General features: G+C 35.1%; 1 protein-coding gene across 1 annotated transcript; it reads left to right on the forward strand.

Annotated features, from left to right (window-relative positions):
* The first annotated feature begins 1,100 nt into the window (after nt 1-1,100).
* Nucleotides 1,101-5,986, forward strand: LOC132902243 (uncharacterized). The gene is made up of 2 exons (XM_060946535.1): nt 1,101-1,716; nt 2,172-5,986. The coding sequence occupies exon 2, from the start codon at nt 2,182-2,184 to the stop codon at nt 5,497-5,499; it is 3,318 nt and encodes a 1,105-aa protein (XP_060802518.1). The 5' UTR covers nt 1,101-1,716; nt 2,172-2,181; the 3' UTR covers nt 5,500-5,986.
* Nucleotides 5,987-22,136: the final 16,150 nt, after the last annotated feature.

The raw sequence follows: 22,136 nt of genomic DNA on the forward strand, positions 1-22,136 counted from the left end.
GTAAAATACTTTTGAAAGGTTGGTAAATGAAAATTCATGCAAAAAATATGAGAGAAAACAAAAATGTTCTTTAAAACCATATTTTACGTGTACAGAAATACAGTTGGCCTTTTAGTCTTTTTAAACTATTAGTTCTGTCTACCCCGCAAGGGATATTTTATACGTGATTATAGATAGATATATATTTATTCATTTAACATGTCCAAAATTAGTGGCAGACTCGTTTTAAAAATACGTTCGGCCTTCACTAAGGTTCAAAAATATACCATACTTCACCTGACATACATACATATACTAATACTATAAAGCTGAAGAGTTTGTCTGTTTGAACGCGCTAATCTCAAGAACTACTGGTTCGAATTGAAAAATGCTTTTTCTGTTGAATAGACTATTTATCGAGGAAGGCTTTAGGCTATATAACATCACGCTGCAACTATAAGGAGCAAAGAAATAATGGAATATGTGAAAAAAACTGTGAAAAATTATTCATCCTTGAGAGCTTCAATGATGCCCAAAATAACTATTCCACGCGGACGAAGTCGCGGGCGCAGCTAGTGTAGGTAATAAAGCGCCATACAAAGTTACATGTAATATGGAAAACATATTTCTTGTTACTCGTAAATCTAGTTTACTCTAAACCGCGCGGTTAAGAGCCGTGGTTACCCTCGTTTCTAGTTAAATTTTACTCCTTCGGAATATTAGGGTCTGCGCACACTGTTAAACAAAGCGACGCGAGCGACGTGGCGCAGTTACGAGAAATATTTTATATGTTCATCGCCCTTATGGTGAGGAAAAACTGAACCATTAAACCAAATAGCTCAATGTGGCCTACCAGTTTTTTCAAGACTGTCTTCTGACTGTGAATCACGTCTATATCCTACGCGGGGGAGACAGAGCCTGTTTACCCTGCGTAGGATATAGACGTGATTATATGTATGTATGTAAAAACTGAACAATTCAAATTCAGGTAACGAGATATGTAAATGATTCGATTTGAATTAGGTTCCTTTGCAAAAATCTGACTTCCCTCCCTATCTAGTATCAAAGCTTAAGGCGTTTCCCGGGCTCGTCTTCAGAGGCATAACCTTGTAAATAAATATATATGAGTCATTTGCAAAATAGTTGTACATACACTAAACAAAATCTGTCTCCTTGAATATTTACTATTTTAATGTTGGATTTATATGATTAATTCTATTTTATGTGCTTCTTATAACTATTATTTAAACGTTTATCACTTTTATAACACTAGATTTATAAATAATTTCTAAATTAGTAATAAAATTAAGACGTAATTTAATGCCTTTCATACAATATTTTTTTGTCGCCCACACACTCCCTCTAATTCAAACTAATAATTTGGTATTTTATGTTTTAAATCTAATTGTATTTAGCTCATAGTAGAATAGGTGAAAATATTGTTTTACGCAAAACCGATTGTTATTAGTAAAAGATAATGCATAGGCGATTTATTGGTTTTTAATTAAATGTCTCCAATTTATTTCTTTTGTGTAATTCTTATGTGTAACTGAAATATTATGGCTATTTAATTGATTTTGAACGCACTCATAATAAATTTTAGTATGGCAATACTGTACGGTACTACCAACTTGACCAAATGACAGTGCGGCCGGTCATTTCACTTTGAGGTTAAGAATCATGGTGTGCTCGAGATTTGTCAACAAAAAATTCTCTTGTTTAACGTGGACTTTTCTGGTAAGTAAATAGTAAATTCCGCAAAAATCTTTTTGAATTATGTTGTTTGGTTTTGTACAATAAGAATAAAACTATGAAACAATTATATTAGTAAGATTTTTCTTTATAAATTTTTTGAAGGTTATGTTGACACCACTGGAAATTGTTCTTTTGTGTGACGTTCAAGCGTTACACAATCTTTTGTGTAACATGTGTAACGTTACACAAAGGATAAGGGTGTATCTATATCTGCACTTTGTAATATCTTGAATAAGTAAAATTATAAAATATTTTTTAAAAATAGGTATGGTTGCCTATTTATTATGCTGCTTGATCAATTTTATTTTGAGTAGGTATTAGGTATCTTTGGTAAATATTATTAATTATCCTTTCAGATATTTATGACATTTTTTTTGTTCAACTATAGTATTTTAATTTTAAAAAAAATGATAAGTATTGGTGTGTTTGCTCTATAGGTACCGAAAAATGCCTCCGATGACTCCAGCCGAACGCCAAAAAAAATACAGAGAAAAATTAAAACGCGAAAATCCCGATAAATTAGAAAAATTGAAAAAAGAGAATGCTGAGAGGACCAAGAGAAAATATAAACCGATTAACCAATTTTCAGATTATTTGCAGAATGAAAAACGAAAAAAATGGCGAGAGCAAAAGCAGAAAAGAAATGGTGAACCATCCACTAGCAAACCAACCAACACTGCTGAAACGACTCAAAAAGAAAAACGTAAAGTTCGATATATTTTATCAAAAGAAAATTCAGTATTAAAAGACAAAGTTCAAAAGATGGCTAGAGTTATAAAAAAACAAAGAAGAGCTATATCTCGCTACAAAGTAAAAATTGAAAATTTAAAAAAATCCATAGACAAATTAGAAGAGGACTTACAGTTTTGCGAAAATTTAGACAAAAATATCACTACGAAAAATAAAGAAGCAACAACACCATGTTCAAAAACAGAAAAATTTTTGGAAGAAACAGTGCCAAATATACCTACTCCAGAGAAAAAAAAAGTAAAAAAGGTGATACTTGAAGGATATGTTTTGAAAGAATCGTTGAATAATCAGTACAATAAAGCAGAAAAAAAACCCGAGAAAAAGGTTTTAAAGAATGTGGTTGACAACGAATTAGTAAGAAAGTACAAATTAAAGACTAAACTCGGCCATTCTTGCTTCGGATTAAAAGGTAGACTCAGACAAAGACAAACACAACTTCAGAAGAAAAGGAGAAGGATGAACGAGATACAATTATTTTTAGAAAGGGACGATAACAGCAGAATTACAGCAGGAAAAAAAGAGACTATAACATGTAAGAAAAATAAAAAACAAAGAAGATATCTACTAGATTCACTAGATAAATTACATAAAAAGTATAAAGAGGAAGGTGGTTCGGTTTCATATACAACTTTCACCAGATACAAGCCGTTTTATATTTTGGATCCTAAGAGTTCCCAAAGAAACACATGTGCATGTGTCAAACATGCAAATTTGTCATTTCTAGCGCAGAAACTAAAAATACTCGGACTTCTTGAAACAGACGATTTGGAACAGTTGGTTTCAGAAATTGTATGTGACAAGTTCAATGAGAAGTGTATGTATAATGAATGCGATAGATGTAAAGATAAGATTATTTCATTTGATGAGTCACAAAAAAATAAAGATATGACTGTGTTTTGGTACAGCTGGGTTACAAAGAAACATGAATACACTAAAATAAAAAGTACTGACCAGGAAACTGAAACCAAGACTACAAAGAAGACTTCTAAAGAAATGGTACAAGGTACGTTAGAAACTTTGATACAGACATTTTCGGAACAACTTCTCATATTCAAAAAACACTTTTTCAACATTTATCATGCATACCAAATGTATAAAAGATGTAAAGAAACACTAACTGAAAATCAGTGCATTATACATTGCGATTTCTCTGAAAATTATCTTTGCAAATTAAATGAAGAGGTACAAGCAACACATTTTGCCGGTTCTAAACAACAGTTTACATTACATACTGGAGTCATTTATTACAAAAACGAGCTGGGCTTACAAGAAAAATCATTTTGCACTATTTCACCTTCAAATAATCACGAACCCTCAGCTATTTGGGCTCATCTGACACCTATTTTAGAACAGATAAAAAAAATTATAACGAATGTGACTACAATACACTTTTTTTCCGATGGGCCCACCACCCAGTATCGCCAGAAAGGCAATTTTTATCTACATTCAATTATGATTAAAAAAATGGGTTTTGAAAATTCTACTTGGTCATTCTTTGAATCTGCCCACGGCAAAGGGGCAGCAGATGGGATAGGCGGTGCAGTAAAACGGACATTAGACAAAAAAGTTGCACACGGTGAAGACATTATCAATGCACAAACTGCCTACGACACTCTAATAAAGGGTCAGTCGAAAATTGCTTTCTTTTACATATCGGAAGAAAATATACAAACTGTAAAACAAGAATTTGGTACAAGAGAATTGATCCCTGTTCCAAACACAATGACTATACATCAAGTGATTACAACAGACCAGGACGATACAATAAAATATAGAAAACTGGCTTGTTTCTGTAAAGAAGCATTATGTGATTGTTTTGACTTAAAAGAGCATAACTTGATTATTAAGAATAAGAAGAGAAAATATAATAGAAATATAACGGAAACGGAAAGAACGACAATCAAAAGAAGACGCATTACAAAAAAGAAACGATTAGCAAGAGCAGACAGTGATACAAGCGTTAATTCTGATATAACTTATGCTGAATCCGAAGATAGTGATTGGAAGGTTGAAGAAGAGTGCAAGTCAGAAAACAGTAAAACAGGTGACAAAGAAAATATTTTAGAAGAAAGTAAGACAACAAACCTAATTAAGAGTAGTAATAAGAAAATTACCCTCTTATCTGATATAAGAAATACTCCAGAAAATGTCAGATATTTCGATTTAAAAAATTACGGCCCATTTAGGCTTAATAACGTCGACAAAATAGACATTTCTATAAAACATCAACTAGCTACAAGTTTCGGAACGAACACAAATATTCAATCAAGATTCCAAGATATTAGAAATGAGAGTGCAGCCGAAGAAAATAAGAAAGTGTTAAAAGATATGGAAAATGCAGCAGATGACAATATTACTAATAATGCTAATGCGATAAAAGAAAAGAAGGCAGAAATAGAAGGGGCCACAATAGGTACGGAAGTAGAACTAAAAAGTGATGATACTGAAGAGACCATAATTGAAGAGGGAAAAGTAGTGATAGAAGAAAAACAACCAGAAAAATACTATTTGAACAAGGATAAAAGAAGAGAAAATGAGACTGAATCAGAAAATATAGAAGAGGGAAAAGTAGTGATAGAAGAAAAACAATCAGAAAAATACTACTCGAACAAGGATAAAAGAAGAGAAAATGAGACTGAATCAGAAAATAAAGACTATGCTAAAAGAGACAATGAGACTGAAAATATAACTAAAACTGAAAAAGAAACCAAAGTACAAGAATTAGAAAATTTTATAAACTACAATAAAAATGATAGTGTGTTGGTTAGATATTATGAAAAAAAGGGATGGACATATTATATAGGATTTATTGAAAACGTCGAACTCAGACCTGAAATAAAGTATACAATATTTTTCTTAAAAACTGTAAAAAAACCTCAGCTTAAATTCGTACCCCCAAAAAAAATTGACAGAGATACACTCCCGGCTGCAAATATTGTAAAAAATGTCCATTTAAGTTCAGTTTCAAATTACTATATGTTATCAGAAGACAGTGATCGCATTTATTTTGATTAAGACTTTTAATACTTAATTTAAATTTTTGATATGCACAAATATTATGTTCAGTCAAAGTTTTATAAGTTTAACTTTTGATTTATTTTAATAAGATATTGTTTACTTTCTTTTGGACAAAGTTTTTTAAGTTTGACTTTTGATTTATTTTAATAAGATATTGTTTACTTTCTTTTGGACAAAGTTTTTTAAGTTTGACTTTTGTTTTATTTTAATAATTTACTTTCATTTAAACAAAGCAAAGTTATTTGACTTTTTATTAATTTTAATAAGATATTGTTTATTCTCGTTTGGACAAAGTTTTTTAAGTTTGACTTTTGTTTTATTTTAATAATTTACTTTCATTTAAACAAAGTTATTTGACTTTTTATGTTCATGAACATTATTTTCGCTTAAATCTTTTGTCAGATAAAAAAAAATGTTTTGTAAGTGATTTGGCTATGGATGGATGGTATGTGTACCTTTTTTTTTAATAAAGATCAGATAATTATTTTGATGCTTTTTTTCCAACCACATAATTATACCTATGTACGGACCCTTACAAATTCCTTTGTGGAACAGTTTATCTTTTGTGTAACAAAATCGGACTGTTCTTTTGTGTTTATATTGTGTTACGGTACATCTATTTTGAAAATGACTCATATATATACGGGACATATTACACAGATTAAGTTAGCCTCGAAGTAAGTTCAAGACTTGTGTTACGAGATACAAACCCAATGATACTATATTTTATAATAAATAATGGAATTAAATCACAGTAAGTACTGTAAGTAGATAATTTGATAAACATACAAGTGCCGTGTGGTTCCCGGCACCAATAGAAAAAAGAATGGGACCACTCCATCGCTTTCCCATGGATGTCATTAAAGACGACTACGGGAGGGATAGGCTTATAAACTTGGGATTTTCTTTTAGGCGACGGAAGCTGCTACTTTATATGAATCTCAATTGAACATGAACATGGCCTATCAGTATTTTCAAGACTGTTAGCTCTGTCAACCCCGCAAGGGATACAGACGAGATTATATGTATGTATGTAAGTATAAATATCCAAAACCCAGCCCATCAGAGAAACATCCTTTCTCATCATGCCCTGGCTGGGATTCGAACCCGGGACTTGCAGTGTCACAGACAAGCGTACTACCGCCGGAGGCCGTTAGTTAACCAATATTTACACCAGAAAGAAAAAGAAAACGGTTTAAATATCTTACACACTCGTCCATCGACTCATGCGCATTAACCTCGTTATCTACGATTAAAAAGAGCACTGTCGGTTCCTCTTATTGGTTCAATTAATAGACCAATAAATGCATTTAAATAGAACATTTTATGCAAAAATATAAATGGTGCAATTAAGATTTTTAATGATCGTCCACATTGAGATTGACATAATGTAATTATTCAACTCATCAGAGACAGAGTGTTGGTACCTGTTCAAGTCAACTTACAAGGGCGAGGTCCTGGGATCTTAATATATATGTAGAAGTCATGTATTCTAAGTTAGTATATTATATAGAAGTCATTATTCTAAGTTTCTAAGCGAAGGAAGTATGCAGATATCGTGGCAAGTGGAAAGATGTAGTTTCTGCCCACCTATGTATGTTCTGGATTACGTCTACATCCTTTACGGACTAGACAAGAGCCAACAGTCTTAAAAAGGCTGATAGGCAACGTTCAGCTTTGGCTTACTGATAGAATTGAGATTAAAATAGTGACAGGTTGCTAGCCGGTCGCCTAAAAGAAGAATCCCAAGCTTATAAGCCTATCCCTTACTCGCCTGTAACAACATACATAGGAAAGAGATGTAACGGTCCTATTATTTTCTTCTGCCAGTGCCGGTAACCACACGGCACAAAATAACACTATTTACTTATATAAATACTAGACGTTTAGCGACTAAACCGATATCGAGTATTAATAAATACGATTTAGAGCCCACTAAAGATATAAAAGTCTACGCGATACTAGTATCTAGTATCAGTAGAATATTTCCGAACGCATTAGTATTGCATCTTAGATATCATTTTGCGCTATTTATTCTTAGTGATTCACAGTCGCGCAGTTTGGACAACGTAAAAAAATAAATAAAATAAAAATAAATAAATTAATTAAACTTAGTGGTTAAGCCGTTTGCTACATGTTTATATACAGTCACGTCTATATTCCTTGCGAGGTAGACAAAGCCAACAGTCTTGAAAGGACTGAAAGGCAACTTTTAGCCGTATGGATTTCTGATGGAATTGAGATTCAAACAGTGACAGGTCGCTTGCCCATCGCCTAAAAGAAGAATCCCAAGCTGATAAGCCTATCCCTTATTCGCCTTTTACGGCATCGTTGGGAAAGCTATGGAGTGGCTCTATTCTAAAGTACCTGAAACCTTACGGCACCTGGTTGGTATGTCTCCAAAATCATGGTCCGTTGACCTGATGTTCTATTTTCTATCTCAAATTATTTTTCACGACTACACACAAATTTATTTAACAACCTTAGTTAATTTGTATATGAATTTCTTTTTGTCAAACGTATTATACGTATTTCCCGGAGGGGAAGGTTGAGTTTCTTTTGACTTAACGACCACTATATAGACTACATCTTTCCACTTACTACTATTCTTGACCTGACCTTTGTATTCTTTTCGTGCATGTGAAACCTAATGTCTTATATATACAGATTTATTTAATACTGTCAGATATTTAGGCAAGGTTGAAGAGGCATTATTTGCTCTTGCGTGTACATGTACAGAAACGCACTAAAATTGTTACATAAAAATAAAATAAAAAACTTTTTGTGTAATTAAAATATTTTGCGATGTTTTGAAATATGAGCCGTTCAATTCAAATGTTAAATATATAATTGCTTGATATTCTAATGGACCGTATGTCAGATATATAAAGGTGCTTGATTATCTCACGAGTTAGCACGAGAAACGATTTCGATAACCTATCCCACCAACTTAATAACACATCTAAATCTTTATAAATACACTTTACAGCAACAAAAATAAGGATCACTATCCCGTGACATGGTATTATTCAGGTGTAACTCTAAATTGGTTTTAAGTGTACTAAAGTAAAGTTATTTTTATACTTTTCAGTGGCAAGTACTATCTTTGATGCGTATTTAAATGGGTATCATTATAGTTAATTAGTTAGGTGATTTTTGCACTCAATACTATTAATTTACAGACCTTTTTGTGTCGTTTAATAAATATCGGATCGTTAGTGTATTTATTTTTGTTAGGCACTAGTTCTCGCTCGCGACTTCGTTCGCGTAAATGGTGTGCGGCACTTATGAGTTTGACGGCCTCTGTGGCGCAGCGGTAGTACTTACGTTTGTCTGTGACACCGGAAGTCCCGGGTTCGAATCTTGGCCAGGGCATGATGAGAAAAGAACTTCTTCTGATTGGCCTGGGTCTTGGATGTTTATCTACTTATATAAGTATTTATTATAAAATATAGTACCGTTGAGTTAGTATCTCGTAACACAAGTCTCGAACTTACTCCGAGGCTAACTCAATCAGTGTTATTTGTCCCTTATAAATTTATTTATTATTATTATTTACATTTATGAGTAGGTACAGTATGTTTAATTTTACTGTCCTACCTATACCTGTCACTATTTCAATCTCAATTCTATCTTTAAGCCAAATGGCTGAACGCGGCCGATAAGTCGTTTAAAGACTGTTAGCTCTGTCTACCCCATAAGGGATATAGACGTGACCATATGTATGTACATACATACATACAAATGATCACTTCTATATACCTAGCGGGGTAGACAGAGCCACCAGTCTTGAAAAGACTGATAGGCCACGCTCAGCTGTTTGGCTTAGAGATAGAATTGAGGTTCACATAGTGATAGGTTGCTAGCCCATCGCCTAAAAGAGGAATCCTAAGTTTATAAGCCTATCACTTAGTCGCCTTTTACGACATCCGTGGGAAATAGATGGAGTGGTCCTATTATTTTTTGTAATGGTGCCGGGAACCACACGGCACATACAACCATATGTATGTATAATATATATTTATAATTAAAATATATTGCCGCGTAGTTCCCGGCACCAATATAAAAAAGAAGGCTAACAACCTGTCACTATTTCAATTTCAATTCTATCATTAAGCCAAACAGCTGAACCCATCGGTCTTATCGAGACTCGTGGCTCTGTCTACCCCACAAGGGATATAGACGTGATTATATGTATGTACCTTCCTATGTATTGAGCTACATATATATGTTAGATCTCTCGTCTCATTCCCACGGCGTCTGAACACAGAATCCGTGAGAAGGCCAATTACGTGGCATGTGACGTCACACAATTTTTCAATAATAACAATATTCGCTTAATAAGGAGTCGTGAACTTGAAGGTCTGTTTATCACGACGCTAAGGGCGAGTCCAGATGAGTTATTGAAGTCACAATTAAATTTTTAAAAAATATAAAATAAATATCTTTTCTATAAATGGGATCATTTTTGTTTGTCCTGTGCCGTGTGGTTCAATAAAAAAAGAATAGGAACACTACATTTCTTTTCCATGGATGTCGTAAAAAGCGAGTAAGGGATAGGCTTATAAACTTGCGCTCCTTCTTTTAGGCTGCAACCTGTCACTATATGAATCTCAATTCAATCATTAAGCCAAACAGTTGAGTGTGGCCTATCACTCTTTTCAAGACTGTTGGCTCTGTCTACCCCGCATAGGATATAGATGTGACTATATGTAAGTATGTTGTTCTGTATTCCACACTATAGGTAACTATCAACATAAAAAATCACGGATATCGGTTAAATTGTTTAACTATGAAAGCTATAGGTATATAATTATAACATTAAACAAACTAACTTTTATATTTATAATACAATTTTTTATTGGGATTTTATTAAATACGGGAGAAACAAAATTAATTACCTTGCATTCATTCCGAAAGATAAAATTGTAAATGGACCGCGGCTCTTGAAAATGTGGACAACGCAACCTCAACACGCAAAGATCGAAGACAGTTACTGTATTTTGTACGATAACATTCATTATTCCCACCGACTTATAACCATTATAATTGATTTGCATTTAACATTGTAAACTCATCTTTAGTTTGAATAGTTTTCAAATAACCACCACCTTCGTGTCGTCGAAGTATTTTCAATTCAATATTCGAACCGTGTACCCTCAACTAGGTTTAGGGTGCTTGCACAATTGGCCACTTTTTGTTGCCAATGTTAATGCCGTTTAAGTTAAGCAAAATCTTCTTTTTCCTTTTAAGTCCCGGTTGTATCCTCACGTCTCTGGAGAGGAGCCTTTGACCATGGATCCTGGATTGAGTGAGACAGGTTTTTTGAATCCTTGTTAATTTTAAATGCAATGAAATTGTAAGGAAGTATGCAGAGATCGTGGCAAGTGGAAAGAGGTAGTCTCTGCCTACCCCTCCGGGAAAGAGGCGTGATTTTATGTATGCATGAATGTATGAAATTGTAAAGTTTACAAGAATTTTTCACGATCATAACATTTATATAAGTATTACCCGATTTGTCGGTTTGTACATCAATTAGTAGACTGGTATAATTTTTAAATTTTGGTCAGTTATTTTTGGTTAACAGCTTTGAGTAGAAATAAAGCAACGTAATATCCTGCGATCAAGTTGCATATTAACTGCTGGCGAATTAACTAGATATTATCGAAAAATTTTTAACGATTCCCCACATAGATTTCACTCCTACACAAATTTTAATTCACAATGGATGTATGTATTATCAATTTTATAAATTGGTAATCTGAAATAAAAAAAAACATCTTTATAATAAACGCCTTCAACCACATTTACGTTTGTCCTTCTATCCGTTTGAACTTCACAAACATACATAAAATCAAGCCTCTTTCCCGGAGGGGTAGGCAGAGACTACCTCTTTCCACTTGTCACGATCTCTGCATACTTCCTTCGCTTCATCCACATTCATAACTCTCTTCATACAAGCCCGGCAGTTTCGGGTACTTTTGACCTGACCCTTTACCAGGACGTCCTTAATTACGTCCTCCTTCCTCCAACTTTACAACTAGTTCTTACACGCCGTATGAGCAAGCGTTAGTCGCTCAGCTACCGACCGTCTCAACCGCACAGTCCGCCGCTGCCCTAAAATCGCTGTCGTGCAACTCTCGCCTTTCGGTATCTGCGCGACACCGCGAATCGTGGCGAATACCGTGTTCTGCGTTATAACTCATGAATGTTTTAATACCGAACATTTTCACGCTTTCAATGATAATATATTTATAATAAGAAAAGAGAGCGGGAACATTTACAATTCAAAGTTTGAGGTTAAAGGGGACATTGCTTCGTATGTGGAATGTGATGATAGGGGCAATAGGTTACGCTTAGATCTCAATAAAGGGATATTCGTTTATCTCTGTGTGAGTACCTTATCGTAACGATAGGAATTTTTACGAAAATCGAAATCTAGAAGTTGTAATTTGACTTTTGTATATGTTCCTTGGAAATTTTTGAAGAAACAATGATCGTGAATGAATAGATAATTTGTATAATAAATTATTTATAAATTTAGATTGAAAAGTTTATATCTTATTAATTACTAGCTGTGCCCGTATGTATTTTGGTGTGTGTATTTTGGGCATCATTGAAGCTCTCAAGGATGAATAATTTTCCCCGTTTTTTTCACATTTTCCATTATTTATTCGCTCCTAATAATTGCAGCGTGATGTTATACAGCCTAAAGCCTTCCTCGATAAATGGTCTATTCAACACAAAAAGAACCCGTAGTTCCTGACATTAGCGCGTTCAAACAAACAAACTCTTCAGCTTTGTAATATTAGTATAGATTGAGATTCGAATAGTGACATGTTGCTAGCCAATTGCCTTAACTAAGAATCCAAAATTGACAAGCCTAATTCATAACACCTTTCAAAAAAGGGTGTCAAAATGAGCATCCCTTCCCATGACATCAAAAATAAATAACAGAACTTCGGAAGTAGGTATCAATGACCCGTTGTGACCCCTTTCCGGCGAATGATGAGCCGAAAATGATGAGTTTTTAATGATATCAAAGTGATTATTGTCATTAACACCATGGGAATCGGCGATTTTTAACGTCATTGTTTAGAATAGGTAGGGTAGGCAGAAATTATAGTAAGTTAGGGTACGGTTAGTTTTTTATAGGTTTGTGTATAAGTGCCGTGTGGTTCTCGGCACTAATCCAAAATGAATAGGACTACTCCATCTCTTTCCCATGGATATCGTAAAAGGCGACTAAGGGATATGCTTATAGATTTGGGATTATATTTTTAAAGCGCTGGTTTCACGTGTCGCTATTTGAATTTAAACTCCATCATGAACTGAGCTGAACGTGGCCGGTCTTTTCGAGACTTTCAAGGCTCTGTCTACCCCGCAAGGGATAAAGACGTGGCTATATGTATGTATATGTGAGATTATTGGTTGTCAGAATTTCCTGGTGACGCCCCTTGTACCTGAATCGTCACCCCCCCTGTACCTGGGTACAGGGGGGGTGACGACTCAGGTACAAGGTGACCCAGGTCACCAACCCACTACTGTTAAAACAATCCGGAATCCGCCATGACGCGAGAGATAACATTGAACCATACACTTATACGATACTAGCTGTCCCGGCAAACGCTGTTTTGCCATATAAATAATTTTTAAAGTAATTTCTAGTTAAAAAAAAATTGTTAAGGGTGGACAAGCCTTATCACTAAGAGGTATGAAACATAGATGTTGGCCGATTCTCAGACCTACTCAATATGTACGCAAAATTTCATGAGAATCGGTCAAGCCGTTTCTATGGAGTACGGGAACGAACATTGTGACACGAGAATTTTATACATACATACATACACATAATCACGTCTATATCCCTTGCGGGGTAGACAGAGCCAACAGTCTTGTAATGACTGATAGGTCACGTTCAGCTGTTTGGCTTTAAGATAGAATTGAGATTCAAATAGTGACAGGTTGCTAGCCCATCGCCTAAAAGAAGAATCCCAAGTTTATAAGCCTACCCCTTAGTCGCCTTTTACGACATCCATGGGAAAGAGATGGAATGGTCTTATTCTTTTTTCTATTGGTGCCGGTAACCACACGGCACTTTATATACCTAGAATTTTATATATACCTAAGATAAATCTCATTGCAAGCATTTATTTATTAATAGTTGAATCATTTAGTCTATGCAGTCTGCGCAAACGCGCTCAGTTCGCTAGATCTCTATCTATTGCCTTGTGTATGGTTGTGGGGGATTTGTGTGGACCTATCTTTATAAATACATACGTCTTTATCCCTTGCGGGGTAGACAGAGTCAGTATTGAAAAGACATAAGCCACGTTCAGCTGTTTGGCTGAATTGTAGAATTGAGATTCAAATAATGACAAGTTGCCCATCGCTTAAAAGAAAAATTCCATATTTATAAGCTTATCCCTTACTTGTCCGTGTGGCCGTGGGGCACCAATACAAATAAGAATAGGACCACTCCATCTCTTTCCCATGGATGTCGTAAAAGGCGACTAAGGGATAGGCTTACAAACTTGAGATTCTTTTTTAGGCGATGGGCTAGCAACCTGTCACTATTTGAATCTCAATTCTATCATTAAGCCAAATAGCTGAATGTGGCCATTCAGTCTTTTCAAGACTGTTGGCTCTGTCTACCCCGCAAGGGATATAGACGTGACAGTATGTACGTATGTATGTTATCCCTTAATCATCTTTTACGACATTAATGGAGATATCATTTTCTAAAGCGCCGGAAACAACACGGGCCCATTTAAGTCTTTTATAGGTATGGAAAGACTTCAACGAGCAACTGCATTTTCGTTGCGACTTTACACTTTATATGCAATCGTTGGAGAAAACATACATACAAATATATAATCACGTCTATATCCCTTGCAGAGTAGACAGAGCCAACAATCTTGAAAAGTCTGATAGGCCACGTTCAGCTGTTTGGCTTAATGATAGAATTGAGATTCAAATAGTGACATGTTGCTGGCCCATCGCCTAAAAGAAGTATCCCAAGTTTATAAGCCTATCCCTTAGTCGCCTTTTACGACATCCAAGGGAACGAGATGGAGTGTTCCTATTCTTTTTTGTATTGGTGCCGGCAACAACACGGCGCAAAAAAAAAATCAGTATCCCTCTTTATAGAGTTTTTCAGATGTTCACAATTTTATAGAAATTTAAATTGTTGTGCCCTGTGGTTTCCGGCACTATTAGAAAAAAGAATAGGACCACTCCGTCTCTTTCTCATGGATGTCGTAAAAGGCGACTAAGAGATAGGCTTATAAACTTGGGATTCTTCTTTTAGGCGACAGGCTAGCAACCTGTCACTATATGAATCTCAATTCTATCATTAAGCCAAACAGCTGAACATGGCCTAGCAGTATCTTCAAATCTGTCGGCTCTGTCTACCCCGCAAGGGATATAGACGTGATCATATATATGTATGTTATGTATGTATCTCAATTATATCATTAAGCCAAACAGCTGAACGTGACCTATCAGTCTTTGCCCGTTTTTTTTATCAAGTCTATGGGATGTCCATATAATTCCATAGTGTACCTATAAAATGCGTGGGCGCATCTGTCCCACGACAGAGATAGCATTGTCACGGGAACATCCTGTGTCGAGGATATCCTCCCAATGGTTCGTGGGGTTGCTATAGAACTAGTGCCGTGTGGTTACAGGCACTGATAGAAAAAAAGAAAATTGGACCACTCCGTCTCTTTCACATGGATGTCGTTAAAGGCGACTCAAAATTCAAATTCAAATTTCAAAATTTTTATTCATTATTATAGAATACTTCATATCGCTTAATAATTGTCAAAACGTATGGTTTAACAACATTGGTTGACGTCAAATAAATTACTTAAAACTTAGTTTACTGCCGCTTCCAAAACATCAGTGCAGAAGAACCGCTTGGTAACAAACTGCACTGCAGCATTTTCTTCAAGACAAGAGAATACATTGTTCAGATTAATATGTTTATATGAGATTTTAATACAACTGATAGAAATTTATATATATATAAATTTCTATCAGTTGTGGCACTAACTTTGAAAAAAAAGAGACTAAGTGATAGGCTTGTGCACTTGAGATTGTTTTAGGCGATGGGCTAGCAACCTGTCACTATTTGAATCTCAATTCTAACATCAAGCCTAACAGCTGAACGTGGCCTATCACTATTAGCTCTAATCAGCTATGATGTTTGACAGATAGACATATAATTACATTTAATCACGTCTATATGCCGTGCGGGGTAGACAAATCCAAATGTCACCAAAAGACAGAAAGGCCACGCTCAGCTGCCAAGCTTAATGATACAACATACATACATATGGTCACGTATATATCCCTTGCGGGGTAGACAGAGCCAACAGTCTTGAAAAGACTGAATGGCCACGTTCAGCTATTTGGCTTAACGATAGAATTGAGATTAAACTAGTGACAGGTTGCTAGCCCATCGCCTTAAAAAGAATCCCAAGTTTGTAAGCCTATTCCTTAGTAGCCTTTAACGACATCCGTGGCAAAGAGACGGTCTTATTCTTTTATTGAGGCAGGACTGAAAGAATAGATTACAATCACAGATTTGCAATATCACTTAAACTCACAACAAACAAACAAACAAACGATGACATTTCGGCAAATTTCCCACTCAAATTATATATATATAATAATAAATTTTGGAGTATTCGCTATTGTTTTGTAAATGTCACAGGCACAGTACCTACAATTGTGGGGATACCTCGTAAATAGAAATCACGATCTCATTACTATCACAGTTTAGGAGTAATCACGTAACAAACAGAATTTGTGGTTTGATTGCTAGGGTTATTCTGCGATCGGTTGAACATACATACATATAGTCACGTCTATATTCCTCGCAGGATGGACAGAGCCAGCAGTCTTGAAAATACTAAAAGGTCACGTTCAGCTGTTTGGCTTTATGATGACATTGAGATTTAAATAGTGACAGGTTATTATTATGTAAGTGTGTATTTTTTAGGTACCAGTATATTTACATATATCTATAGATATATAGATGTATGGATATATAGATATACAGATAGGTATATAGATATTTTCACATATATATACTGTTTTATATTGATGCCGTGTGGTTCCCGGCACCAATATAAACAAGAATACGGCCACTCAAATGCCACGTTCAGCTGCATGGCTTAGTGATGGAAGTGGAAATGAAAAGAAAAAATAAACATTAAAAAAAACAATTTTATATTAATTTTTGATTTGTTATTTACTCTATGTATTTTTTTTTAATAAGCACACGACTATCAAGATTCACCCTACCTCAGTTACGCCTATTACGCCGCGCTATGAACTAGATAAGGCATCGCGCGAAATGCGCCCGCGCCGCTGTCACACGCCCACGATTTACTTAAACTATTACTAATCTATTTATTGTATTTGTGGTGATGGAATCGGTAAGGTATGAAATCCTTATTTCTTTGGTGAAAGTCCTGGTTGCATCCTCTCCCTGGAGAAGACCCAGAGTCCATTCACAACTCATCTATATTAAATTATAAGGCTGAAGAGTTTGTTTGTTTGAACGCGCTAATCTCAGGAACTACTGGTTCGAAATAAAAAAATATTTTTGTGATGAATAGACCATTTATCGAGGAAGGCTTAAGGCTATATTACATCACGCTGCAACAATTATAAGCGAAAAAATGATGGAAAATGTGAAAAAAAAACGGGGAAAATTATTCATCCTTGAGCTTCGTTGATGCCCAAAATAACTATTCCATTACAAAAAAGAATAAGACCACTCCATCTCTTACCCACGGATGTCGTAAAAGGCGACTAAGGGATAGGATTATAAACTTGGGATTCTCAATTCTATCTTAAAGCCAAATAGCTGAACGTGGCCTATTAGTCTTTATAAGACTGTTGGCTATGTCTACCCCGCAAGGGATGTAGACGTGATTATATGTATGTATTATTCTAAAACTGTACTTTTACCACATTCAAGGTAAGATCTTCAGACAAAGAGTCTACCTAACAGATAATTCCCATTAATTTAATGTGATCTTATCATGTAGGTATAGGCGCTAGGCGTGAGAGCCGGTGTGACTCATACAAAGATTTGATTCATTGGTGTTATTTCAATCAGTATAATATTGTATTAAAGCATTGCATACATACATACGTAGGACATATGGTCACGTCTATGTCCCTTGCGGGGAAGACAGAGCCAACAGTCTTGAAAAGACTGAATGGCCACGTTCAGCTGTTTGGCTTAATGATAGAATTGAGATTCAAATAGTGTCAGGTTGCTAGCCCATCGCCTAAAAAATAATCCCAAGTTTGTAAGCCTTTCTCTTTGTAAATCAGTGCAATATATTTATGAATACTACACGTACGTATGTATTAAACTTAACATATCTTAATTTTATCTCATATGTTTCGAATAGAATAGAATAGATTTATTTTCAAAATTGGATACAAGGTATCACTTATTGACGTCACAATCATGTAACAATGATCAGTTATGTTATACCTACCTGTATTTAATATTTAAGGGTCAGGTAAGAGTACCCGAAACCGCCGAGCTTGCATGAAGAGAGTTACGAATGTGGATGGAGCAAAGGAAGTATGCAGAGATCGTGGCAAGTGGAAAGATGTAGTTCCTGCCTACCCCTCCGGGAAAGACGCGCGATTTTATGTATGTACTTAATATTTATAAATAGTACAATGCAACGCAAAACTTTAAAATCAGTGACAGTACTATATATTACCGTGAGAATTGCGACGATCGTATGCGCAATCGAATCGGCAAAAATCATAATCAACAATTAAACTAATCAATAATCGATTACCCAATATATTGTCTAAAACTTTCGATGCAAAAACAATAGTGGAATTAACTCAAGGGCGCGCCCACTAACCCATCAGTACTAATCAGGGCATAGCCTAGATCATCTGAAATGTGGTTTACACTCTCCGATCAGATCAGATCAGATATTATTTATTTTTTTATAAAATAATCTATAATTTATTTTGCGCCGTGTGTTGCCGCCAATAGAAAAAAAAATAGGATCACTCCATCTCTTTTCCATGAATGTCGAAAAAGGCAAGTAAAGGTAGGCTTATAAACTTGGGATTCTTCTTTTAGGCGATGGGCAAGCAACCTGTCGCTATTTGAATCTCAATCTATACTAATACTCGTATTATAAAGCTGAAGAGTTCGTTTGTTTGTTTGAACGCGCTAATCTCAATAACTGCTGGTTCGAATTGAAAAATTATTTTTGCGTTGAATAGACTATTTATCGAGGAAGGCTTTAGGCTATATAACATTACGCTGCAACTATAAGGAGCAAAGAAATAATGGAATATGTGAAAAAAAAACGGGGAAATTATTCATCCTTGAGTGCTTTAATGATGCCCAAAATAACTACTCTACGCGGACGAAGTCGCGGGCACAGCTAGTTCTGTCATAAAGCCAACCAGCTAAATGTGGCCTATAGGTTTCTACTTACTAGTATCAACTAATGAAATACTTACCTAAAAAAACAGAGAATCGACAATTAAATGTTCATGCTTTACTATTTTTATTATTACACTTTAAATGTCTTTGCACTGAAAGTAAATTCACATGTACACATCTGAGATTCACTGAATTATTGTAACGTTTATTATTCAAATGATTAATCGGTAGACAATATTCAATTCTGTTTATTTGACACTTTTGACGTTCTCTTAATTAGTGGCTCCCTCTTTAGGCTGAACTAGAAAATGCTGAAATGTCACTGTCAAATGACAACGCAAAGATATATTTCTTTTTATATTTCATGCATTATCACTTACATTTTTTAACGCGTGTTATAAACGATCCTAATTTTGAACACACGATCGCTGTAAAGTAATTACTGGGAGGCCCACACCTGACGCCCACGCGAGTCAAAGCTCAGCGATGCTTTAACCGTGGGCTTTAAGTTTCATTTTAAGATAATTAGAATTAGATTACATTGACGTCCGATGAAAATGCTACAGTGTAGTTTGTTCCGCCGCTTCTTCTACACATGCGCTTTGGAAGCGGTAGTAGTTATAATTAGATTTAAGTGATGTGACGTCAATAAGTGATACCTTGTATCCAATTTTGAAAATAAATCTATTCTATTCTATTAAAAGTGTCTCAATTCGATATTTAGTTAAGAAAAAAAGATGCCTTGTGGTTCTCGGCACAGTTACCTAATGCAACCATACCATTCTGGTCTAGTTTAAAGAAAAACACACGCACAGCCAATAAAATCTCTCTTAGGAAATTGTAAAGGAAAAAATGGGTGACTGGGCTCCGTTTAATACTCTTACCATGACCCTGGATTGCGTTATGTCACGTTTTTATACAGTCGCTTACTCCAATCTGACCTGCGTAACTTTTGCATGAAAAGCCAGCACAAATTAGATAATAGATACACATAAATAAATAAATATATACATCCTACTACTATTATAAAGGCAAAAGTTTGTATGGATGTATGGATGTTTGTTACTCTTTCACGCAAAAACTACTGAACCGATTACCATGAAATTTGGTATGTAGGTAGCTGAAGACCCAGAATAACACATAGGCTACTTTTTATCCCAGAGTTCCCGCGGGATTGATAGGGTTTCCATGCGGACGAAGTCGCGGGCGGCCTCTAGTATGTATAATATAAATAAATAAATAAATCGCTTGATGTGCAGGTTTTCTCACGATGTTTTCCCTAACCGTCAGAAATAGCATAGAATAGATTTATTTTCAATATTGGTAACAAGGTATCACTTATTGAAGTGACATAACTTAAATCTAATTATATCTACTACCGCTTCCAAAGCGCAAGTTTAGAAGACGCGGCGGAACAAACTACACTACAGCATTTTCACCGGACTTCAATTTACAAATATAGATCTCGTAAATCCAAATCGTGGACATTGTCTACATTTAAAAAAACAAGGTGATTTAGTTGAACGTGGATTAGCATTCAAATTAGGAGGGTCATTAATAGTTATTATTAATGACTTTATTATATTCCGAAGGTCAATTTGTGTAATCTTTTAATTGGCACGCACTTTATGAAGCAGAAATGTGGGTGTGACTGAAGTGTGATTTTTTAATACAGGCTATCAATTGACCTGGAAAACATCGCCTACACTTACGAGTACTCTTAATTAGTTTTTAAACGCTCTCGCTTAAATAAACAATGATAAATTGTTTATTTTATTCTTTACTAGAGGCCGCCCGCGACTTTGTCCGCGTGGAAACCTTATCAATCCCGCGAGAACTCCGGGATAAAAAGTAGCCTATATGTTATTCTTGGGTCTTCAGCTACCTATATACATACCAAATTTCATCGTAATCATTTCAGTAGTTTTTTGCGTGAAAAAATAACAAACATCCATACTGACATACTCACAAACTTTCGCATTTACAATATTAGTAAGATGAGGTAAGTAAGTTTCGCGAATTGATTTATCGTTAGGACATTGAAGTGACGAATTTGTAAGTAATTTTAAGTTACATTGTATAATCGCAACTAGTATTATAAATACCTACATTACATAACATATCGTCACTATTTGAATCTCAATTCTATCTTAAAGCCAAATAGCTGTACGTGGCCTATCAATCTTTTCAAGACTGTTGGCTCTGTCTACCCCGCAAGGGATATAGACGTGATTATATGTATGTATGTACTGTATTAATAGGGAATCTGTATAAAAATATGTATGTTTATATAGATAGTGGAAAGTATGGAAAGATGTTGTCATATATAACTTCCGCCGCTTCTTCTACACATGCGCTTTGGAAGCGGTACTTACATACATATGGTCACGTCTATATCCCTTGCGGGGTAGACAGAGCCACCAGTCTTGAAAAGACTGAATGGCTGACTGAAGCGGTAGTTAGTAGTTATAATTAGATTTAAGTGATGTGACGTCAATAAGTGATACATTGTATCCAATTTTGAAAATAAATCTATTCTATTCTATTCATATGTATGTTTATATAGATTCCCTATTAATACAGTTCTTTAAATCTCGCAGACAAAAAACATACATTAAATCACTCCACTTTCTCGGAGGAGTAGGCAGAGACAACCATCTTTCCACACCTTTCACTATCTCTGCATATTTCTTTCGCTTCATTCAAATTCATAACTTTTCATACAATCTCGCTCAGGCAATAAAGAATACAAACATACTATCATACACCATAAAATATGAAGCAAATATACAATGGCATCTTCACCTACGCCTATAAAGTTGGGAAGGTTAAACTCTGAAATCCTACATATTTACTGACAATGATAAATGAATTAGCTAAGTACAGTCAGCGCCAATAAAACTTTGGTTAGCATACAATATAAAAATTAAACAATCTTAAATTTATAAAAAGGATGAGGATCTACTTGTTATTACAAAACAAACTATCGTGGCACTTTGAGTTACAAAGGCAACCATTTTTCTTGCAGAGACACCTATCCTTGGCCTGTACACACACCCAAATCCTTGGCCTGTTCCTATGGCTGCTTCCTTAGCAACAGTTCTTAAAGGTAAATTTTTATTCGGAACATCAACTTCAAGCAAAAATTTTTCTTTGCACTTGTTGAATTCTGACCTGAAAATCA

Source organism: Amyelois transitella, chromosome 11 (genome assembly GCF_032362555.1).
Source record: "Amyelois transitella isolate CPQ chromosome 11, ilAmyTran1.1, whole genome shotgun sequence".
Lineage (NCBI taxonomy): Eukaryota > Metazoa > Arthropoda > Insecta > Lepidoptera > Pyralidae > Amyelois > Amyelois transitella.

Bases quoted from the DNA above. Each gene is read 5' to 3' on its own strand.
- LOC132902243 (XM_060946535.1), top strand. From the start codon at position 2,182: ATGCCTCCGATGACTCCAGCCGAACGCCAAAAAAAATACAGAGAAAAA.